This window comes from Chionomys nivalis, chromosome 9 (genome assembly GCF_950005125.1).
Source record: "Chionomys nivalis chromosome 9, mChiNiv1.1, whole genome shotgun sequence".
Lineage (NCBI taxonomy): Eukaryota > Metazoa > Chordata > Mammalia > Rodentia > Cricetidae > Chionomys > Chionomys nivalis.
The window spans coordinates 54966757-54989328 of record NC_080094.1 but is presented as its reverse complement, the minus strand read 5'-3'; the positions used below and the strand labels follow the sequence as shown (position 1 = coordinate 54989328).

Sequence of the window (22572 nt, the reverse complement as noted above, 5' to 3'; positions counted from 1 at the left end):
GAGAGAGAGAGAGAGAGAGAGAGAGAGAGAGAGAGAGAGAGAGAGAGAGAGAGAGAAGATAATATGTTTTTTTCCTTCTTTCCTGTCTAACTTAGACAGATCAACATGTCAAAGGCATTTGCCCCCAAGACTGACAACCCAAGTTCAGTTCCTCAAATCCACATGGTAGAAGGGGAGGCCTGACTCCTGCATGTTGTCCTCTGACTTCCTCATACAAACATACATACATACATGAAGTAACTGGAAGCCTTTTCTTAAAGAAAATAGGGGCTGAATTTATAGCTCACAGGTAGAACACTTGCATGTCAGGGTCCCTGGTTTCAATCACTAATATATGGGGAGGATTAGAGAATGTCAGTATGATTGCTAGCCATTCCTCCCACCTTATAACAATCTAACTTTCTTTCTATATATCTTTTTTTTTTTTTTTTTTTTTTTGGTCTGTCTCTTGGTGCCTGAATGTTTAACTATGGTTTGCTTACCTGACTATGGCTCAAGTTATCACAGAACATTCTAGGAAGGGTAGACTGTCTGCTCAGGTTTTTTTTTCTGTGTTCCAGTTCTTTTCAAAGGTGAAAGATGAGTCATTTTCTTGTCTGTGGAGAGTACATAGGTAAATGTTTCCTCTTTTGTTCTAGCTGAGCTCCTTGCCAAAAAACAACCATTAAAAACAAGTGAGGTCTACTCCGATGATGAGGAGGAGGAAGACGATGACAAGTCCAGTGAGAAATCGGACCGTTCTTCCCGAACGTCGTCATCTGACGAGGAAGAAGAGTAAGCTGTGTCTGTTCTCCTCTATCAGGATAAGTGGGATGAAAGTTTATTTCATTTTAAAGGTTCCATCTTGAGCCGGGCGGTGGTGGCGCACGCCTTTAATCCCAGCACTTGGGAGGCAGAGGCAGGCGGATCTCTGTGAGTTCGAGACCAGCCTGGTCTACAAGAGCTAGTTCCAGGACAGGCTCCAAAACTGCAGAGAAACCCTGTCTCGAAAAAACCAAAAAAAAAAAAAAAAAAAAAAAAAAAGGTTCCATCTTTAAGGGAAGCCAAGGCAAGAGCCTTGAAGCAGAAACCAACAAGAAAATGCTGCTTATGCCTTGCTCAGTCTGGCTCTTGCCCAGCCAGCTTTCTCATAGAACCCAGAACCACCTGCCCAGGGCTGGCACTGCCCACACTAGCCTGGGCCCATAGACATGGCCCAGACCATTCTGATTAAGACAGTCCTCTATGTCTGTGTTCCTTTTCCCAGGTGTGTCAAGTTGACAACTGAGATTAGCTGTCACAGGAGAGTTCTTGAAAAGAGAAGCTTAGTGTAGGTGTAGGGGTTGCATCTTTGGCTTGATTCAGTATCCTGAATTTTGCATTCATTTTCCTGCCTCTGGCTCCTGGCCGCATCGCCTGGACATTTTCCCCGGGGCTGGTAGATAGGAACTGACTGCATATCACCTCAAACTGGCCTGCAGCTTATCTGCTGGGATGAAGTGTCAGTCAGGGCTTATGGATATGCACACAACTATAGACTGTAGTTCTTTTCCGGTCCTTCGTTGCGCCTGTTAAGTTGATCGCGTTGGAATAATTATTAAGAATTTGATGTCTGTCTTTCTGATAGTTTTACAGTGAATACTAACTATTCTTTGTTTCTCACAGGAAAGAAGAAATCCCTCCAAAGTCACAGCCAGTCTCCTTACCTGAGGAATTGAATCGAGTTCGGTTATCAAGGCATAAGCTAGAACGCTGGTGTCACATGCCCTTTTTTGCTAAAACTGTCACAGGCTGTTTTGTGCGAATTGGCATCGGAAACCATAATAGCAAGCCAGTTTACCGGGTTGGTATTCTTCCCTTGGACAATTCTGCATATTTTAAATATAATGATTGTCTACTGGGAGTGGGAGCTTCTGAACAAATCTGTTATTCGTCTGCCACCATTTGACTGTATTAGTCAGCTTCCCTTATAACTAGAAAAAGTAGCCCACACACTTGGGAGGCTGGTTTGAGGATTGCTGTGAGTTTGAAACCAGCCTAGGCTACAGAGGGAGACCCTGCCTCAAGAACGGAAATGGCCAGGTATGGTAGCATAGACCTATAATCCTAGCACTTGAGAGACAGAGGCAAGAGAATTTCCACAAACCAATCTAGTCTGCAGAGGAAATTCTAGTTCTACCAGTGCTATTAAGATCCTGAGGGAGGGGGGCTGGAGATATGGCTCAGAGGTTAAGAGCACTGACTGCTCTTCCAGAGGTCCTGAGTTCAATTCCCAGCAACCACATGGTGGCTCACAGCCGTCTGTAATGACATCTGGTGCCCTCTTCTGGCCAACAAGCATGCAGACAGACAGAACACTGTATACATAATAAATAAGTAAATCTTTAAAAAAAAAAAAAAAAAAAAAGATCCTGAGGGAGGATAGACAGTGGTACTGCACAGCTTTTATCCCAGCACTTGGGAGGCAGAGGCAGGCAGATCTCTGAGTTCAAGGACAGCCAGGTCTACAGAGTGAGTTCCAGAGCAGCCAGAGCTACACGGAGAAACCTTGTCTCAAAAAACAACAACAATAGCTACAAGAGCAAGTTCCAGGACAGGCTCCAAAACCACAGAGAAACCCTGTCTCGAAAAACCAAAAAAAAAAAAAACAACAACAATAACACAAAAAGAAGTCAGCAGAACCTCCCAGTGGTTTCTGCCACCTCCCAGTATTGCAAACCCAAAGTAAGACTTCACCACATGGGCCTTTGGGGGACACTTAGGATCCAGACGAGCAGAAGAAAAACTGGATTGTAGGCAAGCAGCTCATACTACAGTGAGAATCATTCACAGTTAACTGAAAGGGTGCTTGGGAGCCCCAGAACTGGCTGCTTGAATTCAGAATCATTTTATCTTCCCCTTTCAGGGTGAAAGGGGGATGGACACTCATGACATTGTTGTTCAGACTTATATAGAAGTTTTGTTCATTTGAGAAATAAGTGAATGAAATTTTTCTCTGTATGCAAAGTTGCCAAGTCACCTCTAGACCTAGGGAAAAGAAATAAGGTAACTCCAGTTCTCCTGGTTCTTATATGTCCCAGCACTGTAGTTGTGGTTTGGATACTAGAACTGAGCTGTTTACTTTCTTTTTCTTATTTATTTTTTAGACTGGGTCTTACTACATTGTCCACACTGACCTTAAAGTTGACTCACACATACACACACACACCCCAAAAATAGGGTTTCTCTGTGTAACCCTGGCTAGGTCCTAGAGCTTGCTCTGTAGACCAGACTGGCCTCTTAACTCAAGAGATCTGCCTGCCTCTGCCTCCCAAGTGCTGGACTAAAGGTGTGTGTCACCACTGCCCAGCAAACTGGCACCCTACCGCAATCCCATCCCCATCCCCTTTCCCTTACCCCTGGAGACAAGGGTCTCACTTACGGATTGTTGGAATTGAAGGCACGTACAACCATGTTTAGCTTTGAACTCATGATCCTCTGACCTCAGCCTCCCAAGTTGGGGCCCCAATGCTGGTCCCATTTGATTGCTCTGTTTGGTTTTGGTTGCTTTGTTTTCGGTTGTCTAGTTTTAGTTCTCTCCTTGTATAGGTACTAGTACCCATGAAACTCACCTCCGTGCTCTTCTCATTGAACGATAGAAATGTCCAGTAAGCCAGACATGGCAGCACATGCCCATACTATACGCATTCAGAGACTAAGGCAAAAGAACAAACTTAGTGAGTTTCAGACCCCCTTGGGCTACATAGTGAGCTCAAGGGTGGCCTAAACCACATTCAAGACGGTGTCTCAATTTAAAAAAAAAATTTTTTTTTCTTAGCTCAAGAACTAGGTGCTCAGGCTGGGGACATAGCTTATTAGGTGAAGTGCTTCTGCATAAGCAGGGGGACTTGCATTCAGGTCCCCAGCACCCATACAAAAACATGTTTTGGCAGTACACATATGTAACCTATGCTGAGGGCCAAAGACAGGCAGGTTCCAGGGGCTCACTGGCCAGTCCAGCTGGAACACCAGTCTCCCTGTTCAGTGAAAGACCTCCTCTCAAAAAATAAAGCAGAAAATGACAGGACACCTGGCTTTCTTGTCTCCACATGAGCACAAACACTTACAAATTTTAAAATCTTTAAAAAAAATTACTTGGCTCGGCTGGTGGCGCACACCTTTAATCCCAGCACTCAGAGGCAGAGACATGTGGATCTTTGTGAGTTTGAGAGCAGTGGTCTACAAAGCAAGTTCCAGGACAGCCAGGGCTGTTATACAGAATTCCTGTCTTGAAAAACAAAAAACAGCAAAAAATTATCATTACTGTGTATATTAAGCCCAGCTCACTTCTGGCTTAATATATAGGTTCTAGATAGCAAGTTCTTTGCACTTAACTGTTTTGCCTTTTGATCCATCTCCCTAGCTCAAACTTTTCTCTTTCTCTCTATCTTTGCTTTGTTTTGTTTTGTTCTGTTTTTTCAAGACAGGGTTTCTCTGTGTAGCCCTGGCTATCCTGGAACTCACTTTATAGACCAGGCACTGACCTCAAACTCCAAGATCTGCTTGCCTCTGCCTTTCCACTGCTAGGAATAAAGGTGTGCTCCACTACTGCCCAGGCCAAACTCCAAACTTTCTTACACACACACACATACACACACACACCATAAATAAGAGCCAGATGTAGTCCAGTGCTAGAAACCTGGACTGAGTGCTTGGGAACAGAGCCAGGAGATTTGAGCCTGGAGTTCAAGAGCAGCCTGACCAACATAGTGAAACCCTGTCTCATTTGAAAAAGACAAAAGAGCCGGGCGGTGGTGGTGCATGCCCTTAATCCCAGCACTTGGGAGGCAGAGGCAGGCGGATCTCTGTGAGTTCGAGACCAGCCTGGTCTACAAGAGCTAGTTCCAGGACAGGCTCCAAAACCACAGAGAAACCTTGTCTCAAAAAAGGAAAAAAAAAAAGAAAAAGACAAAAGAAAGGCAAGGAGGGGGCTTTGGGGGTGGCTTAGTGAATGAGGGCATTTGTCACCAGACCTAATGGCCTGAGCTCAACACCCAGAACCCACATGGTGGAAAGAGAGAAGCCACTGTGGGTTGTCATCTGAACTCCACATGTCTTGGCAGTAACATTCATTTAGCCAGGATGGGATAGGGTGAAATGGTTCAGTTCATAACGGCACAATCAAGCCTGACAGTTGACTTTATTCTCTGGAACCAACAGTAAAACAGAACTGAAACTCACAAGTTATCTTGTGGCCTCCACAACGTGGCACATATATGCCTACATGTAAGCACATGCACAGAATAAATGAAAGTAAATTTTGTTTTTTAAGGATGGGATGCTGGGAATGTCAGTTCCTTACCTAGCATGTTCAACACTCAGCAACAATGAAAAAGCAAAAGGACTGACCTTTGATGTTTCAGTAGTGGGCCCTCCAGACTAGCTGCCTTTTTTCCTGCACCTTGCTTGCCCTAAGCGTAAGGCTTAGTGACCTGAGCCATCTGCATTCTCAGCATGAGAAAGGTCCCTGTGGGCTCCTCTTTCACAGCTCTTCAGTCTCTGGGTGGAGACAAATGAGTGATGTGGAAAGCTCTGGAAGAAGCTTTTTACTGGTATCTGTTCTTTCTCTTAGGTGGCTGAGATTACGGGTGTTGTGGAAACTGCCAAAGTTTACCAGCTGGGTGGTACCAGAACTAACAAAGGGCTGCAGCTACGGTAAGAGGCACTTCCTGAGCCAGGCACGAAGACACACCCCTCTCTATAATCCTAGCACAGTGGCAGAAACAGGATGATAACTGCAAGTTCAAGGCCAGCCTGGCATGCATGGTGAACGCCAGGCCACCTAGAGTCATCTAATGAAATAGGTCCTCCCTCTTCGTCCTCCTCACCCTGTAGAAGGAGCTGTGGGCGTCATTTGTAGTGAGGAGGCGATCAGGCCTGCATTTCTTCCCGCCCGGCTTCTGCATGGCTAGCTTTACACCCGAAATAACAACACACAAATTGTATTTTTTTTTTAAAGATTATTTATTTATTGTGTATACAGTATTCTGCCTACATTCATGCTTGCAGGCCAGAAGAGGGCGCCAGATCTCATTACAGATGGTTGTGAGCCACCGTGTGGTTGCTGGGAATTGAACTCAGGACCTTTAGATGAGCAGGCAATGCTCTTAACCACTGAGCCATCTCTCCAGCACCCAAATTGTATTCTTTTAAAAACTGCCTGGCCCATTAGCTCTAGCCTCTTACTGGCTAACTCTCACATCTTGATTAACCCATTTCTATTAATGTGTGTAACACCACGAGGTAGTGGCTTACCAGGAAAGATTCTAGCCTACATCCGTCTGGGGTCGAAGAATCATGGCGACAGCCTCACTGCCTTCTATCCAGCATCCTGTTCTGTTTACTCCACCTACCTAACTTTCTGTCCTATTAAAGGGCCAAGGCAGTTTCTTTATTAACCAATGAAAGTAAGACATAGACAGATGACCCTCCTACATCATCACCCCTCTTCCCTTTCTTTCTTGTGACAAGGTTTTGCTGTATAACCCAAGCTGGAGACAAACTCATAATCCTGCCTCAGCTTTCCAAGGCTTGGGATAATGGTGTGTGCCACCACACCCAGGTGTAAGAGATCCTTCTGTGGCAGCGTTAGCTCCCTCTGCTTCTTGGGCTGTTGTTGCCTTCAATATGGTGTTCGTAGCATTGGGCACTAACTGTGGTCTCCACAATACACAGAGGAAAGCTTGTGTCTGTGTTTCCTGGAGAGAAGTTACTGTCTCCCGGAAGGGAGGAAGGCTGCAATATTTTGGGGTGTACGTAAGGACAGTAACCAGGTCTGTGAAACCCTCCTGCCAGAGGCAGAGACATTTTCTGTGTGGCTTGTTTCCTTCTGATCCTGGCTTTCTTAACTAGCCTCACCTCTGACAAGTAAGGTCAGCTTTCCAGACTAATTTTCCTCTTCAGGAACTGGAAATGTCGTCTACTCAGCACATAATGAATTTCTGTCGTACCTGATCCTGTCCTTGACTTTAAGAAAAGGGAGATGACAAACACACAAGTCTGGGCCCCTTCCCTCACAAACCCTAAGAATTCTAAAGACCCCATGTCAGAAGGTATAAAAAGTTTGCCAGGATCATGTAGCAGATAGCAAGTAACAGATATGGCTGTCACCACAGTCTTTCCATTCCCTCCCAAATCCTCACCCCTCAACCCTTTACTTTGTTTAAGCAGAGTTTAGGGGCTGGCAAGATGGATCAGAGGATAACGGTACTTGCTGCAAAGATGGTGACCTGAGTTCAGTCCTAGGAACCCACGTGGAAGGAGGGAACTGACTCTTGCAAGTTGTCCTCTGTGACACTTGCAATTGTAGGCATGTTCACACACAGAGAGATTTAATATTTTTGTTTTAGTAAGAACTGGTTGAGGGGCTGGAGAGAAAGGCTCAGTTATTAAGAGTCCTTGCTGGTCTTTTAGAGAGTTGCGTTCAGTTTCCAGCACCCTCATGGTGGCTCATAACCACCTACAACTCCTTCTGGCCTCCCAGGCACACACATAGATACTTGTAGACATATATACATATACGTTTTTTTAAATCTTTTTTCTTTTTTAAAAGAAGAAATAAAAAAGAGCTGGTTGGGCCAGTGTCCAGAGAAATCTCTAAGAGGATGGCTTTGAGTCCCCAAACTTTGCCAAGCACTGGTCAGTAGAAACACTTTTCTTCAGTTCATCCCAGAATCTGTGCAGAGTGCATACTGATAGTGATGGGCTCTGGCAGGCTTTGTGATAAACAGACTTCTGAAGTACTTGCCGGGCGCCCTCGGTTTCCACTGTTAGTTTTGTAAGCTCAGTCCTGGCTGCCCATTGAAACGACCCCTAGGAGTTGGTGTTGTGCCTTGGCTTAGTAATTAGGTCTAGTTGTTTTATCTCTCCTTGGTAATTCAGAGACCCACAGACACAAGCAATATACACAGTCTGGTAGGGTTATTTATCTGGTTATCAGCGTGCACATTCTTGGAGATGCTGTTTCTCTTTTGTGTAGGCATGGCAGTGACCAGCGAGTGTTTCGCCTAGAGTTTGTGTCAAACCAGGAATTCACGGAAAGTGAATTCATGAAGTGGAAAGAAGCGGTAAGTGGCTAGGCTGCCAGCAGTTGTTTGTGCACATGTTCTTTCCTAAATCCCTTAATTGACAACTTTTTTTTTTTTAAATCACATGTTGGTCCAGATGTTTTCGGCTGGCATGCAGTTGCCTACTCTAGATGAAATCAATAAAAAGGAATTATCTATTAAAGATGCTCTCAATTATAAATTCAATGATCAGGACATTGAGGAGGTAAGAAACCTGAATCCCAGGGCCTGGGTTCTTTAAGAATCATTTTGGAGAAGGTCAGGCTTGTCTTGACATTTTCTGTGATATGTGAAATTAATTAAAGGGATGCTTAATTTGCTATCTTGTTATTTATGCTTCATCAGGCCTTCCCTGTACATTCTCATCTACAGTGAGACCACGTAGACTCAAGTCTATGAGGATGTGTATTCTCCTAGGCTTTTTCTTCTAGACTTTTCTTTCTCCAAAACATTTCAGTAAAATTCCTGGATCTCTGTTCTCTTGGACAGTGGCTAGCCTTACAATACCAGGCCTTTGTGCTGCTGCTGCTGCTGCTGCTGTATATTGATGCATGCTCCTTCATACTGTCCCAGAAGAATCTCCGTGACCCTGGAAACAGACAGTATCCCTTGGAATGAATTTGCTCACCCTCTGGGGCGTGACACTGCTATATATAGGATTAGCAGTTTCCCTTTAACTAGCAGCTTACCTCCCAAATGGGCTCCCCTAGCCCGTCTACAAAAGTAGTTTAGGAATGCCTCACTGCTGGTGTCTCTTCTCTGGTACAGATTGTAAAAGAGAAAGAAAGGTTCAGAAAAGCTCCACCAAACTATGCTATGAAGAAGACTCAGCTGCTAAAGGAAAAGGTAGGACCTATCTTGTTAAGATGAAAAGTCACACTCGTGTCCATTCTCTGATGCCAAGTCAGTGAGCAGGATGGGGAGAACGTGCTGGGCTCTGTGCTGGGCTCTGCATTCTTCCCCCCAGCAGCTTTCCTTCCTGTAAGTGCAGTTGATCTTGTCTTTCCATTTTCCTTATTTCCGATGTCTTTGCTTTGTTTTACTATGACCGTCACTATGACAGGTTGTTTTCCACTCCATCCATCAGGATAGGATGGACTTAGTTATGGAAGTTTAACCATGTGGGCAGACTATAGTCTAAGGTCAATTAATGTTGCATCATTACTATCTGGGCTTCTAGAGCCCAGTAACTAATGTAAAAAAAGACACACCTTGACTTTGTCAAATACTTTTTTTTTTTTTTTTACTATTTCTTTACCTTTCTTGTCATTGGTTCATCATGTGAAGTGCCTTACCTGGGCTGTATGAAATATGTAATTAGAGAGCTAACAACATCCAAAAGCTCACATGTCTCTCTGTGTACAGGCCATGGCTGAGGACCTGGGAGATCAGGACAAAGCCAAACAAATCCAAGACCAGCTAAATGAGCTGGAGGAGCGGGCAGAAGCCCTGGACCGCCAGCGGACCAAGAACATATCTGCTATCAGGTGTGTCAGTGCGCCTGTTTGGGGAAGGACCCTGTCCTTGGTCGGCCTGTAGCCTTGTCTGTTCCGTGCTTCACATACCCCACAGGTTTCTGGGGTGCCGAGGTTCCAAGTTGCCCTAGCCCTCTCACAGCCCACTGACTGACCCCTCTTACTTTGTAGCTATATCAACCAGCGGAATCGGGAGTGGAACATTGTGGAGTCTGAGAAGGCTCTAGTGGTGAGTTTTAAACTTCACATGGATTACTAAAAAACTCTAGTAAAATGGTAGGCGGTCCAGCGTGATGGCACACACCTGTAATACCAGCACTTGGGAGATAGCACCAGGAGGGTCATTAGTTCAAGGCCAGCCTCAGCTGCATTACTGTCCAAGGCCAGTCTGGGTTATATAAGACTCTGTTTCAAAAGAATGAAATTAGGACTAGTGAGATGGCTTAGCAGATAAAAATGCTTGCCATGCAAGCTTGATGCCCTGGATTCAAGCCCTAGAATCCACATAGAGGTGGAAGGGGAAAACCAACTCTACAAACTTATCCTTTGACCTCCACACATACAATCATGGCAGGCATGTGTCTCCCCACAGATAACAAAATAATTTAGGTTAAACAAAAATAAAATTTTTGTATGTTTTTTTATATTATATTTTTTTATATTATCCGTGCATGGATTTAAATGACATATACTTTTAGCGTGAGTTCACTCTCTGCTTCATACCTGCTCAGAACATTTTAACATGTTTTCTGGCCTGTTCTGCCTTACATTTGTTTTTATCTTTGAGGTTGTTGCTCCTGTATCTATTCTGTTGGGGTGGGGGGTGTTGTTTGGTTCCTACTTCTATGTCTATTTTGTTAGGTGGGTGAGTGGGGTTGATTGTTGCTCCTGCATCTGTTCTGTTGGAGCATGTTTGGTTCTTGTGCTAGTATCTGTTCTGTTGGGGAAGGTTTGGTTCTTGCTCCTGTATCTCTTTTTGTAGGGAGAGGTTTTTGTTCTTGGGCATGTATCTATTGGAGGGGTGGGGGCGTTGTTATCCCTGTATCTATTTTGTTGGCAGCAGGTTTGGTTCTTGCTCCTGTACCTGTTCTATTGGGGGTTGGTTGTTGCTCCAGCATCTATTCTGTTGGGGGTTGTTTTGTTTTTGTTCTTGTTCTGCAGTGTGTAGCCTTGAACCTTGTGTGCTAGACAAGTGATCACTGAAAAGGACAGGCAGCTTTTGAATTTTTTCCTAGTTCCTTGCAAAGATGTTATTTATGTGTAAGCTTAGGACAAATGAGAGGAGGGGGAGAAACTCTAATGCATATTTTCTGTTTTAGGCTGAAAGTCACAACATGAAAAACCAGCAGATGGACCCTTTTACGAGGCGGCAGTGCAAGCCCACCATCGTGTCCAATGTGAGTGCCCGAAGAGAACGTTTTTAGTTGGGACCTAGATTCTAGGACACAAAATGAATTCCATTAGGAAATTAATAAAGAAGTTAAAAATAATGTTTTTCTAGCTGGGATTTGCTTGCCTTGAACTTGGGTCTGAATTCTTCCTTTTTTATCTTGCTGTAGGACAAACAGGTAGTGAAACCTAGGAGTTAACCCTGTGTGTCAGGATGCGTTTCAGTACAGCAGATGTTAGTATGATCCATAATGCATGGGACTGAAAACATCTCAGAGCTTGGGCATATTTAAACTTGGAACTATTAGCAGTATATATATCTTGAGGCTAAGCCCCAGATCTACAGAAGAAATGCATTTGTTTTGAATGTGTGTATATTTCACCTGTGTAGCATTTAATCATACCTTTATTAGATATTGAAGCATTATGAACTTATCAGACACGGGGTGTACACAGCCTGTGTATGCTAGCATGGGGGCCTGGACAGGCTGTTTTGTAGGTTTTCATTGTGCTTTTCTGCTGCTGACTTGAGGGAAACGACCGAGCTGCTGGTGGATGCCCGTTAGTACTTATGATGTTAATGGAGTAAGGGGGAAAGAATTGGGCATGGGACTCGGAATGTTAAGTTCTCTTTAAAATAATCTATGTATTTTCTTTCCTAGTCCAGAGACCCAGCTGTTCAGGCTGCCATTTTGGCCCAGCTAAATGCAAAATACGGTTCAGGAGTATTGCCAGATGCTCCAAAGGAAATGAGCAAGGCAAGTAGAAGCTGTGGGGTTAGGCTGCTGGCTAGGACCTCAGAGACCACCCAGCCTTGTATCAGCCTGATGTTTGTATACGGAGGAGCGTGCATTGTGCTTGCAGTTCTTTCTTCAGTTGTGCAGGAATGTAGGCACTGCACTGAACTGTGGTCGATTCTAAACCACTGCTTAGTGAGACCTTGACTGCCCAGGCCACTGACTTCTAGACTCTGCAGCGCATTTTCTCTCACAGAAAACAGTGTGTCTTGTGTATCTTATAGGATAATTAGAAGAAACGAGGGGCAAGTAAGGATCAGGCATTTGTAAGAGTAAAGGCAGAGATGGTAACCCAGGAGAGGCTCCTTTAGTTGTTTTTCTTTTCCCTGAAGCAGTCTTACTATGGCCTTGGCTGGGCTGAGCTTGCAGACCCTCTGCCTCTGCCTCCTCCAAGCGCTGAGATTACAGACGTAGTGGCGCATGCCTGTAATCTGAGTACTCAGGAGGTGAAGGAACCCTTGTTCTTGATCAGGAGTCCAAGAGTTTGAAGGCCAGCCTGAGTTCATGAGACCCTGTTTCAAAGAAAGGAAATAAATAGGAGCTGGGGTATGGCTCAGCTGGCAGAGTGCTCGCCTAGTGCAGCATACCAGCATTTCCTGAAACTGGGTGGCTCCTGTTCCTTATGCCTCCCTGCGGGGGTGAGGCTGATGCATCAGAATAAAGCAAGTAGTTTTCGATTTCAGATGTTTCCTGTCTTAACCTCATGAATGCCATGAATCTTGGGTTAGAAGGGGGCCTATTGTCTTAAGCCTACCCTTTCCATTCATATGCCACAGACAAGTCTGCCTTCTCCTTTGCACGTTGAAGCCTAGAAAGGCTCCAAAAGAGAAGGCCCTTTGTTCATGCCCTCTCCTGATCTCCCTGAGAGAAACATTTTGAAAGGAGCCCTAGAGCTAGAGAGCACAGCTACGATGGAGAGGGTATGCCTGGCAAGCTCAAGGAACTGGGTTCCATTCACCAGTGCCACACAGAAAGTAAAATATGTAGATATGTAAATATATATATATATATATATATAGTTTGTTTTGTTTTGTTTTTTAAGAAAAAAAAAATGTCAAGGAGGGAGCTAGTGAGATGGCCTTGTTGGTACAAAAAGCATAAAGACTTGAGTTTGATCCCAGAACCTATGTAAAAATGCCTAACATAGTGGCTTACATCTGTCATCACGGTGCCAGGGACACAGAGGGGATTCCTGGACCTGCTGGGCACTGGCCTAGTCTAATTGGTGAGCTCAAGGCCAATGGGAGATCCTGTCTGAAGGAGAAAATAGCATTTCTGAAGAGTGCACACAAGTTCATTGTCCACATGTGTGTACATTAAAAAAGATGGGAGAGCTTTTTTTTTTTTTTAATATTTATTTATTATGTATATAATGTTCTGTGTATGCCTGCAGGCCAGAAGAGGGCACCAGACCTCATTACAGATGGTTGTGAACCACCATGTGGTTGCTGGGAATTGAACTCAGAACCTTTGGAAGAGCAGGCAATGCTCTTAACCGCTGAGCCATCTCTCCAGCCCCAATGGGAGAGCTTATTATAAAAAGCATATGATTTTTTTTTATATTTATTTATTATGCATACAATATTCTGTCTGTGTGTATGTCTGTAGGCCAGAAGAAGGAATCAGACCTCTTTACAGATGGTTGTGAGCCACCATGTGGTTGCCGGGAATTGAACTCAGGACCTTTGGAAAAGCAGGCAATGCTCTTAACCACTGAGCCATCTTTCCAGCCCAAGCATATGATCTTGAACAAGAGCGTTGGCCATCATTGACTGCTGTTTCTTTAAATCTATTTATATTTTATTTATTTTATGTATATGAATGTTTTACCTCTATGTATGTCTATCACATGATGTGCCTGGTGTCCATAGAGGTCAGAAGAAGGCATCTGATCCCCTGGAACTGGAGTTATGTATGGGTGTGACCTTTGATGTGGGTGCTGGGCACTTAGTCCAGGTCCTCTGAAAGTGCTCTTAACCTCTGAGGCAAGGCAGCCTTCTAGCCTCTCTGTTTGCATATATGTTTTATAACATAAATGTTTCCTTTTCTCATTGCAGGGTCAGGGAAAGGATAAAGATTTGAATTCTAAGTCAGCCAGTGACCTCTCAGAAGACTTGTTCAAAGTCCATGATTTTGATGTGAAGATTGACTTACAGGTTCCGAGCTCAGGTGTGTGTGTGTTGGGACTTGGAAGGGGTACTGAGGACCAGATAGATTTGTGGGTCTCTCAGCTTGGAGTCTTGACTATGGGGAAGAAAAGGAGGTGCCTGCTTTTCATGATCCATACAGCCAAGGTCAGATATGCCACAGGTCCTTCTTGGGAGAGCAGGTTCCAGTCAACAAGGCTACCTGAAAGAGGGAAGCCAAGATCAAAAGGTCTGTATAGATTCTTAGTTTGCCGATTTGTTCTTTCCCAGAGTCCAAAGCTTTGGCCATCACCTCTAAGGCCCCACCAGCCAAGGATGGAGCTCCAAGGAGATCTCTGAACTTAGAAGACTACAAAAAACGACGGGGGCTTATTTGAGCACTCCCAGCCTGCTGCTTCCAACCCTGCATGCCCCATCAGGGTCTGACTTTCCTCTTTTCCTCTGGTTTGCCCTCTTTGGGCTGGAGCAGCAGTGGAACTGGGAAGAGACTCTAAACTGCCAGTCATTGTAATATAAACCATGTGCTGTATAGACCACCCTTGTCTGCACCATCTCCCATCAGCCCCCCCCCCCACCCAAGGTGGATATGTTCCCTGTCTTTAGATTTGTGTTTCTCCTCCCCACCTCCCCACCGGCTTTTGGTTTTTAACTAGCACAGTTTGGCCACTCTGCACGTTCAGTATTACCGTGGAGCTGGGGTTCTTGTAGAGCCCCTGGTGGCAACAGTGGCAGCATTTCAGTGTCCTCTTCAGACTGCCTTGGGCCTGACCCTTGAACATGGCACCTAACCCCTGCAGAGAGAGTGGGGACTGAGCATCTGCCATCCTCTTTCCTCTCTTCATCTTTCCCTTCTTCCTGTGCCCATGGAAGAGGGATTTTCGAAAACAGTTTAGTTTCCAAAAAAATGTACATTTATGGGGAGGGAGGGGTCTAATTTGAGAGTGGGTGTGTGTGGGTACGGTGTGTGTGGGTGCGTGTATGTGTGGATTTTTTATCATTTTTTAAAATGCAGTACTCTTTGTATCAGTCTGTCATGGGTCTATAGCTGTTTCAGATTTTTTTTTTTCTTTTGAGCTGTACTTGAGCATCTGAAACTGCAAGAAAGAAACTGATTAAATGTGATTCTTACTAAACAGGCCTGACTGCTGTAGCTGTGTAACTTCCCCCTCGTCCCCTACCCACAGGAAACACCCATCTAGCCCCTGCCCCATAGGCTCTATCCAGGTAGGTGGACAAGAAGCTCATGGCAGGTCCCAGGGAGGTTAGCCAAAGAGTCTTGCACATTTCACAGGCACAGCCGTAACTTCTTGATTGACCGTAGTGTGTCTCGTCCCCTCCCAGTGTACCTACCTGTCTTTTCCTAGCTGACTCTGTTTGATGTCTGGCAAGAATACCACTTTGTTTTGTTTTTTTAAAGAAATAATTCAACATGAATGTGGAGAGCAAACACAAAAAGATGTAGGTTTCAAATGTTACCAGCATGTGCATTGGTGCGTGCGTGCCCGTGTGTGTCTGTGTGTGTGCATATATGTGTGGTAAGCATATATATATATTGTGCAGCTAGGGTGAAGCCAGCAAAGAGGTGTGTATGTCGTTATGAAATGTTTGGAAAGAGATAAGCTGACTGCTTGATAATCATTCTCAGGTGTAAAGCTCCAACTGTAAATAAAAGTGGTATTTAACAAATCTTTTCAGAACAAAGTACAGCTGGTGATACCCTCCAGCCGAGAGCTGCGATCCTCACAGTGAGGACTGAGCTCTGCTCTGCTTCACTCGGCTCCTGCATGAGGAAGGGATGATGGGAAATCATGGTATTTAGTATTTAAGCAAAAATGGACTTAATAGTTCTAATGGTTGAGTAAAGCCTCGGTGTTGCTTTATCTTAGTTTACATTTTTACTTCTTTAAAAAGCAGCAGCAGATGGTTTTGAAGAAGTGTGACTGTAGAATCAGCCATGTGGCTGTGCCCCAGCTGGTGTCGCTGTGGCTCAGAGCTGGGTAGAGGATCGCGATGGATTCCTTGCAATCATACGTACTTGAAGAGTCCATCGGCTGACGCTCTTTACAGACCGTGGTGTAAATGTGGGATCGCAGACCTGACCTCCACCTGCACTCTAGCGGGGTCTCTCCTGTCATGTCAGACTTGGACTTTTTCTTCTTATTTAAAGGACATACAACCATAGAATCCATATACTCTGTGGAGTCATCCTGGCCCACGTGTAGATCTGTATCTAGTATCATTTGGATTTGGACAAGTGTCGATGACATTATGACTATGTAATAAAATTTTTATTAAAACTGCCACACACTGTAGCCCCTTTGCCACAACCCACCTGCAGCTGCCGAAACCCTCGTTCTGAGATGCCAGAGCACAGGGCAGGGAGAAAAGCCCACCAGAGAAGATTGAAAGGTAACCTGGCAACTGACTCACCCACCTGTCTGGTGATTTCCAGTCAACAACACTGAGCATCCCCCTGCAGGCTCAGCTGAGGTGGGGGACCTCTGAGCAGCCGGGCTTCCCGCTGGGTCAGTCTTCTTCTATTGGATAGCATCAGCAGCCCCTCCACCGCCCCAGCTTCGCTTCAGTGTTGAAGGATGTAGTGCCCAAAGCTATTGTCTACATTTTCCTCAGCTCTGGGAAGTAACAGTATCCAGATGCGCAGGTCATGCTGTCTGTAGAACTGGTGTCTGATTTCTGGCAGGGGCAGAGAAAGTCTTATTTTTCTGTGAAGTCCTGGCTTGTCACTCAAACTAAAGATATTTCTAAATAAACGATGGCATTTTAACAAGGGATCAGGTTTAGTACAAAATTTGCATCCCAAGTGGTACCTGGTACCCTTAAAGTCCTGTGTAGAAGTCCCAGAGAACTCCTTTTTTTGTTTTGTTTTGTTTTGTTTTTCGAGACAGGGTTTCTCTGTAGGTTTGGAGCCTGTCCTGGAACTAGCTCTTGTAGGACCAGGCTGGCCTCGAACTCACAGAGATCTGCCTGCCCCTGCCTCCCAAGTACTGGGATTAAAGGTGTGCGCCACCACTGCTCGGCGAGAACTTTCTTTCCACCCCACTTAAGGTTCTGCATTCACAGAATCAAAGGGGCTGCCCTCAGCTCTTTGTTTGGTTTTAGTTTTGGTCTTTGAGATGGGTTCTCTGTGTAGCCCAGGCTGTCCTGGAACTCGCTCTTTAGACCAGGCTAACCTCAAACTTAGAGGTCCACGTGCTCTGCCTCCGGAGTGCTGGGATTAAAGAGTGCCACTACTGCCAGGCTGTTTTCTACTCTTAAGCAACATCCTCATAATGGTAGTTCCCTGTCCCAGCCTGAGTCCCAGCGTGATGTAACTGAGCAAGTAGATGCCCAATGTGCTGCTTAAACCTAGCGAGAACCTGGTCCTCACAGTTTTTGTATGACCTAGGCACAGATCCTTTGCCTACCTTGTGTGGAGCAGGCTGATCTGCCGCAGTCCTGCCCTACCCGGTGAGATCCGCGAGAGCTTCCCGTAGTGCTGAGGCTGCACCACCATTCTTTACACTGTGTTGGCCAAGCAGCAAAGACCTGCATTCATCCCCTACAGAGACGGTAGAAGCCAGGTGCAAGGCTGCCTGGTGTTCATAAGATAGTACCCACAAGTCTACCAATGTTACCACTTGACTTGGCTGTTGGGTGCAGAGAATGAATAGACAAGCCACTTAGTTTTCAGTCCCTGGTTGCTGGGCAGTAGCCACTGCTGCCTAACTGGGAAAGGGCAACCTCCAGTAGAGAGAGGGGTGTAAAATGGTTAACTTCATCTCAACTTCTCCTGGGAGAGGAGACTTCGGTGACCCAACTGCTCCAAGGAGCCAGGAAGCAATTAAACTCAGCTCAAAATTACTTGTTTATTTTGCATGATTTCAAAGATCAAAGGCTGACACTAGGTTCCTTTGTGTTGTGCTGGGTCCGCTGCAGCTGTAAGGCTGCCTAGGCCTGCCCCAGTGACTGGTGGGCAGGACCTGGAATGCAGTTGCTTTGTCCGGGGTAGCACCCAGCTACTGGAGTGCAGGCACATCTAGGAACTCCAGCCTGCTGTGCACCCGAGATAGCCGAGGGCCAGAGGCAGCAGTTAGTTCAGGACTCATCACCTGGCACCACCACTTAATCCCTAGGGATACCCATTTCGCTGATACAGCACCCCATCTTGAAATGGATAATGTGCTGGCCATGGTGGCCCATGTCTTTAATCCCAAAACAATAATTACCAAGACCAAAAAAAAAAATAATAATTACCAAGACAGCTGTAGCTAAAAAGTCAAGTTACATAGCCAGTCTGACTCGGGGAATCTTCCAGAGGCCTCATTTCCCTTCCATGTCACTCTGGCATTTCAACATACACCTCCACTAAAGATTGTGAGACTCGAGTCGCCCACACACCTCCAGGATTATTGAAACTCAAGCCAGAAAAATATAAAGAATCCCAACAAATTCTCGATTCTTCACAACTACGTCGAAGCAGGGTCCAGAAGTGCAAGTTTATTTCCATCGGTTTACCTCACGGGAAGCCTTCCTGGGACCCGCCTCTGCCGTGGGTGTTCTTTCAGCTCCCCCTAGCGCAGCATTTACCAAACAGTGGAATTGGGAGCTAACCCCAGTCAGGGAGTCCTCCGTGGCCTTCCAACACTCAGCCTGGAGGAGCGCTTTCTTGAACACGGATAAACGAAGAAGGAAGAAGGAAGGATCAAGCTGACTTCCTGCCAGGACCGCCCAGCCGAAGGCACCCGCAGCAACAGGAGCCCAGGTTTCCTGTCCGTTGGGTTCTAGAAACGCAGGGGCAAAAGGTGAAGCCCTCCCGCTGGCTAAGCCAGTGTGTGGTGCTGGATCTGATGGGTCCCTGGGTCTTGGCAGCCCTAGTAGAAGGGCGAGCAGCAACTGCGATGGAGAGGCCATGTGTCCTGCACCTGTGAGTGCTTGCACTTAAACTAATGTGTAGCTGTACCCACTCCCACCCCCCAAGCTGGAGGCTCTCCTGGGACTTAAGGAAGCCAGGCCTTGACAGACTTGTTCATGGTTCATGGTGCCAGGTGACTTAGTGACTACACTCACATGCAATGAGACCTAGCTTCTGGGACCCTAAGCCCCAGTGGTTCCCGTGGTTCCTGCTTCCAGTCCGACTTTGATGCTCTGTGGACCAGGCCCCCTGAGGGGAGGTCACAGCTACAGATTCAGTTTTAGTTGAGGGCTACATCTTACCTGTTCTGCAAAAAAATGGGAAGTTCCCTGATAAGCCCTTACCGTAGGCAGACCCAGCACATCTCTAAGGTGCATGGGGCTCGAGCAGCCTCAAATTTCACCCTCAGCCGGGCGGTGGTGGCACACGCCTTTAATCCCAGCACTAGTTAGGCAGAGGCAGGCGGATCTCTGTGAGTTCGAGGCCAGCCTGGTCTACAAAGGGAGTTCCAGGACAGGCTCCAAAGCTACAGCGAAACCCTGCCTTGAAACACCAAAAAAAAAAAAAAAAATTTCACCCTAACCTCAGGCCCTCTGGGAGGTCATCACCTCCTAGTAACTGGACACTAGGAGAGGCCTTGCAGTTCCCTGTCTTCAGGAGAAGGTGGAGACTCAATGAACCCAGGTCCCTAAACAAACTGCAAACCTTGTTTCTGAACTGTGTCAGGAGAGACTTTTAACAGCACATACACAGTAACCCTTTGGTTCGCTTAAGACAAGGGTGACATTAAGTAGGGTCAGCCAACTGCTAATCCCCAGCCCTGCTATCGTTATGACTGACTGTTCCAGAATATTGCCACAAAGACTGAGCTATTGGGATGGCTGCTGGAGAAGAGGTGAAACCCAGCACCAAGAAATGTCAGAGGCTGAAACTGACAAAGAAGACACCTTGCATGTTTCCTTTTCTAGAAGGGACCCGCTTACTCACCCTAAAATTGAGGTTGGGCCCTGGTTCCCACTAGTCCTCTCTCCAGAATGCCTTGGGCAGAGCCAGACATCAGAGTGACCACTTGAGAATGTTAGAAACACACAAAGAAACTGACAGACCAAGATTCTCAGAACTCCACCGACAACTCACTGGAAGCAGGGAGGGAAGCTCTGTAGCATCCTACAGCCAGTGTTCTGGTTGCTCCCTTGTGGTTTTCTTCTGTAAAAAACTGGAATAATAACCACACCCGGTAACAGGGCCATTTGTCCCCATAACCATTGCATCTACACAATGCCTGGTTCACTGCAGCTACTCATTGTTTGCTCTGTGAATGAGTCAAGATATTCCCACAAAACATTGGAGTCTTATGTTCAGAACATCTCTTAGAAGGCCCACGCATGTGCTACTGGAACGAGATATTTTATTAATCAGATGGATTAACAGAAGAAAGTAACACCCCCTCCCCTCCATCACTGAGCTGGTTCTGCTGCAGAGGACCTGGAGTCTCAGAGTAATGGGTTCCTCATTCAAGAGTGCATGATTTTCTGCCCCTTCATTCTCCTTACTTGTCTTAAAAAACTAGAGACTCTGGAGAGATGGCTCAGTAGTAAGAGTCCTTTCTCCAGAGGACCTAGGTTTCCAGCACCTACATGACAGTAAAACTGTAACTCCAGTCCCAAGGGATCCGACACCCTCCTCTGGCCTCTGTGAGCACTGGGTACTCATGTGGTACACAGATAGGCATGCAGGCAAAACACCCAGATACATAATACAGATAGATAGAGGTGGGGGGTGTTCTCTGTGTAGCCTGGAGACCCACCTGCCTTTGCCTCCCAAGTGCTAGGATTAAAGGCATGCGCCACCTCACCTGGCGCACACACACACACACACACACACACACACACACATATATATGCTTGAGAAATTGCACCTGACCTGATAGAGGTGGGATAGTGAGCAGTAATTTTGCTTCAGTCTCTGGAGTGGAGGATAGAGATAAATTAGAACCCCCCCACACACCCCCACTTTGCTCGTCCCCTTTCCAGTCTTCCGTTGTCCCATATTTTGTGTCCCAAGGTTGTCACCCTCCAGGAAAACTGCCCTCACACATACTGAGTCCAGAGGGCCAGGCACAGAGAGAGGACTCATGCACCTCAGGATGTAGTTTCCCCAAGATATGGGAGGACCACCCTATTGAGATGCCTCAAGGAAACAGGCTGAAAGCTGGGTGTGGTGTTCCATGCCTGTGATCCCGGCCCTCAGAAGGTTGAGTCAAGATTGGGGGGGGGGCACAGGACTTTAATCCCAGCACCCAGGTGCAAAAGCAGACCAACCTGGTCTACACAGTGAGTTCCAGTACAGCCTGAACTACAGGATATCAAGAAATGCAAGGGCAGGGAGGGAGAAACTTAACACAGGAATAGAAATCGGGGGCCTAGCCCGGACTCCCAGCGACGGCTTTGAGCCAGTACTCTAGACAGCATTATGGTTGGAGGCTTCTAACTCTCAGTTCATCCATTGTACTTACCCATCAGACAGGCATGACAAAGAACAATTTATGTTGTTATTGTTGTAAAAATGGTTTCATGTAGCCCAGGCTGGCCAACTTATAGCTTGAACACCAACAAAGAGCCGTTGTTTGGTTCCTGCTATGATGAACCTAAGACTTGGTAAATACATTGATATAAGAAGAAAAAGAATTGTTCTGGGTTTTCTCTCAGCCTACTTATATCCCAGCATTGCCCGCATACTGCCTGACACACGGGTACCCGGTAGCAAGTTTTCTCCTCCCTCTTCTCTTCTCCTCCCTCAGGTTCCCAGTCTACCCTCTGAGGACAGCACCTCTGAATTCCCTGCTACAGCCTGGCAATAGCTCTAGGCCTTACAGCTCAAACATCCAGACCCCCTACCTGCCCCAGAAAACATGTCTGTGTCCATGCTGCTTTTTGACTTCTCCATCAAAGGGGCAAGTGCTTTAACTTGTGTTTTCTCTTTTCTTGTGCTTTCATTCTCTAAACACACACACACACACTTTTTCTTCCATTGTCAGTCCCTCCCCTGGGATCTTTTTTTCTTTGCCAAAGGTTCTCATTCTCCCTCTGAACACTAATCTCCCCTTCTCCTGGCCCATTTTAAATTCTGTCTGAAGAAAGAAAAGGGAAGACACATACATACTCCCTACTCCTGTGCCTCTGTCAGTCTTGGGGCAATTCTGCAGATGCACCAGAAATCCCAAAGAGGGTACCCCCAATCTTCTGGCATTTAGGGGAACACAGAAAAGTCTGGCTTCAGCTCACCGGAGCCTTGCAGCTCAGCTGACCACCAGCATAAAAGGCCACAGACCTAGCCAGAGAGGGTTTTGCGGTGTCTGGACGGCTGTGTCCGCTCTCTCTTCACACTTGTGCAGCCCCAGCTCTAGGCCAGGTGAGGTTTTCTTCTGTTTACCAATGGGGATGAGGAGCGTGTCTAAATTTCCACCTGAGCCTGAGAGACTGTGCCCTACAATCTTAGAGCATCACACCGTTTTTCCTTTCTTTCGTGCTGGGCACGGAATCCAGCACTTGCCACACGCTAGGCAAGTGTTCTACCACTGAGCTACGCACCCAACCCCATCTCTAAAATTTACTCTCCCAGCGACCCTATAAAGTTGACAGCTGCTGTATCAAGGCGAATCAGCAGTTCGGAGAGGCGAAAGGACTCTTTTGAAGTTACGAAGCTCCAAAGCAAGTGGGGAAAGAGGAGAAATTTAGCATTTCCAGCTGGGGTGAGGGTTGGAAAGGT

At 46.2% G+C, this 22572-nt stretch overlaps 1 protein-coding gene across 1 annotated transcript in view; it reads left to right on the top strand.

Moving 5' to 3' along the window:
- The window catches only part of Rtf1 (RTF1 homolog, Paf1/RNA polymerase II complex component), a 62957-nt gene extending 47930 nt beyond the window's left edge, over positions 1-15027 (top strand). The window contains exons 7-18 of the mRNA XM_057781573.1: positions 639-774; positions 1645-1822; positions 5591-5673; positions 7997-8084; positions 8182-8289; positions 8853-8930; positions 9450-9571; positions 9731-9788; positions 10879-10956; positions 11611-11706; positions 13803-13914; positions 14163-15027. Of these exons, the coding sequence (XP_057637556.1) occupies positions 639-774; positions 1645-1822; positions 5591-5673; positions 7997-8084; positions 8182-8289; positions 8853-8930; positions 9450-9571; positions 9731-9788; positions 10879-10956; positions 11611-11706; positions 13803-13914; positions 14163-14269 (1244 nt within the window). The 3' untranslated portion in view covers positions 14270-15027. The remainder of the gene's footprint in view (positions 1-638; positions 775-1644; positions 1823-5590; positions 5674-7996; positions 8085-8181; positions 8290-8852; positions 8931-9449; positions 9572-9730; positions 9789-10878; positions 10957-11610; positions 11707-13802; positions 13915-14162) is intronic.
- The last annotated feature ends 7545 nt before the right edge of the window (positions 15028-22572 follow it).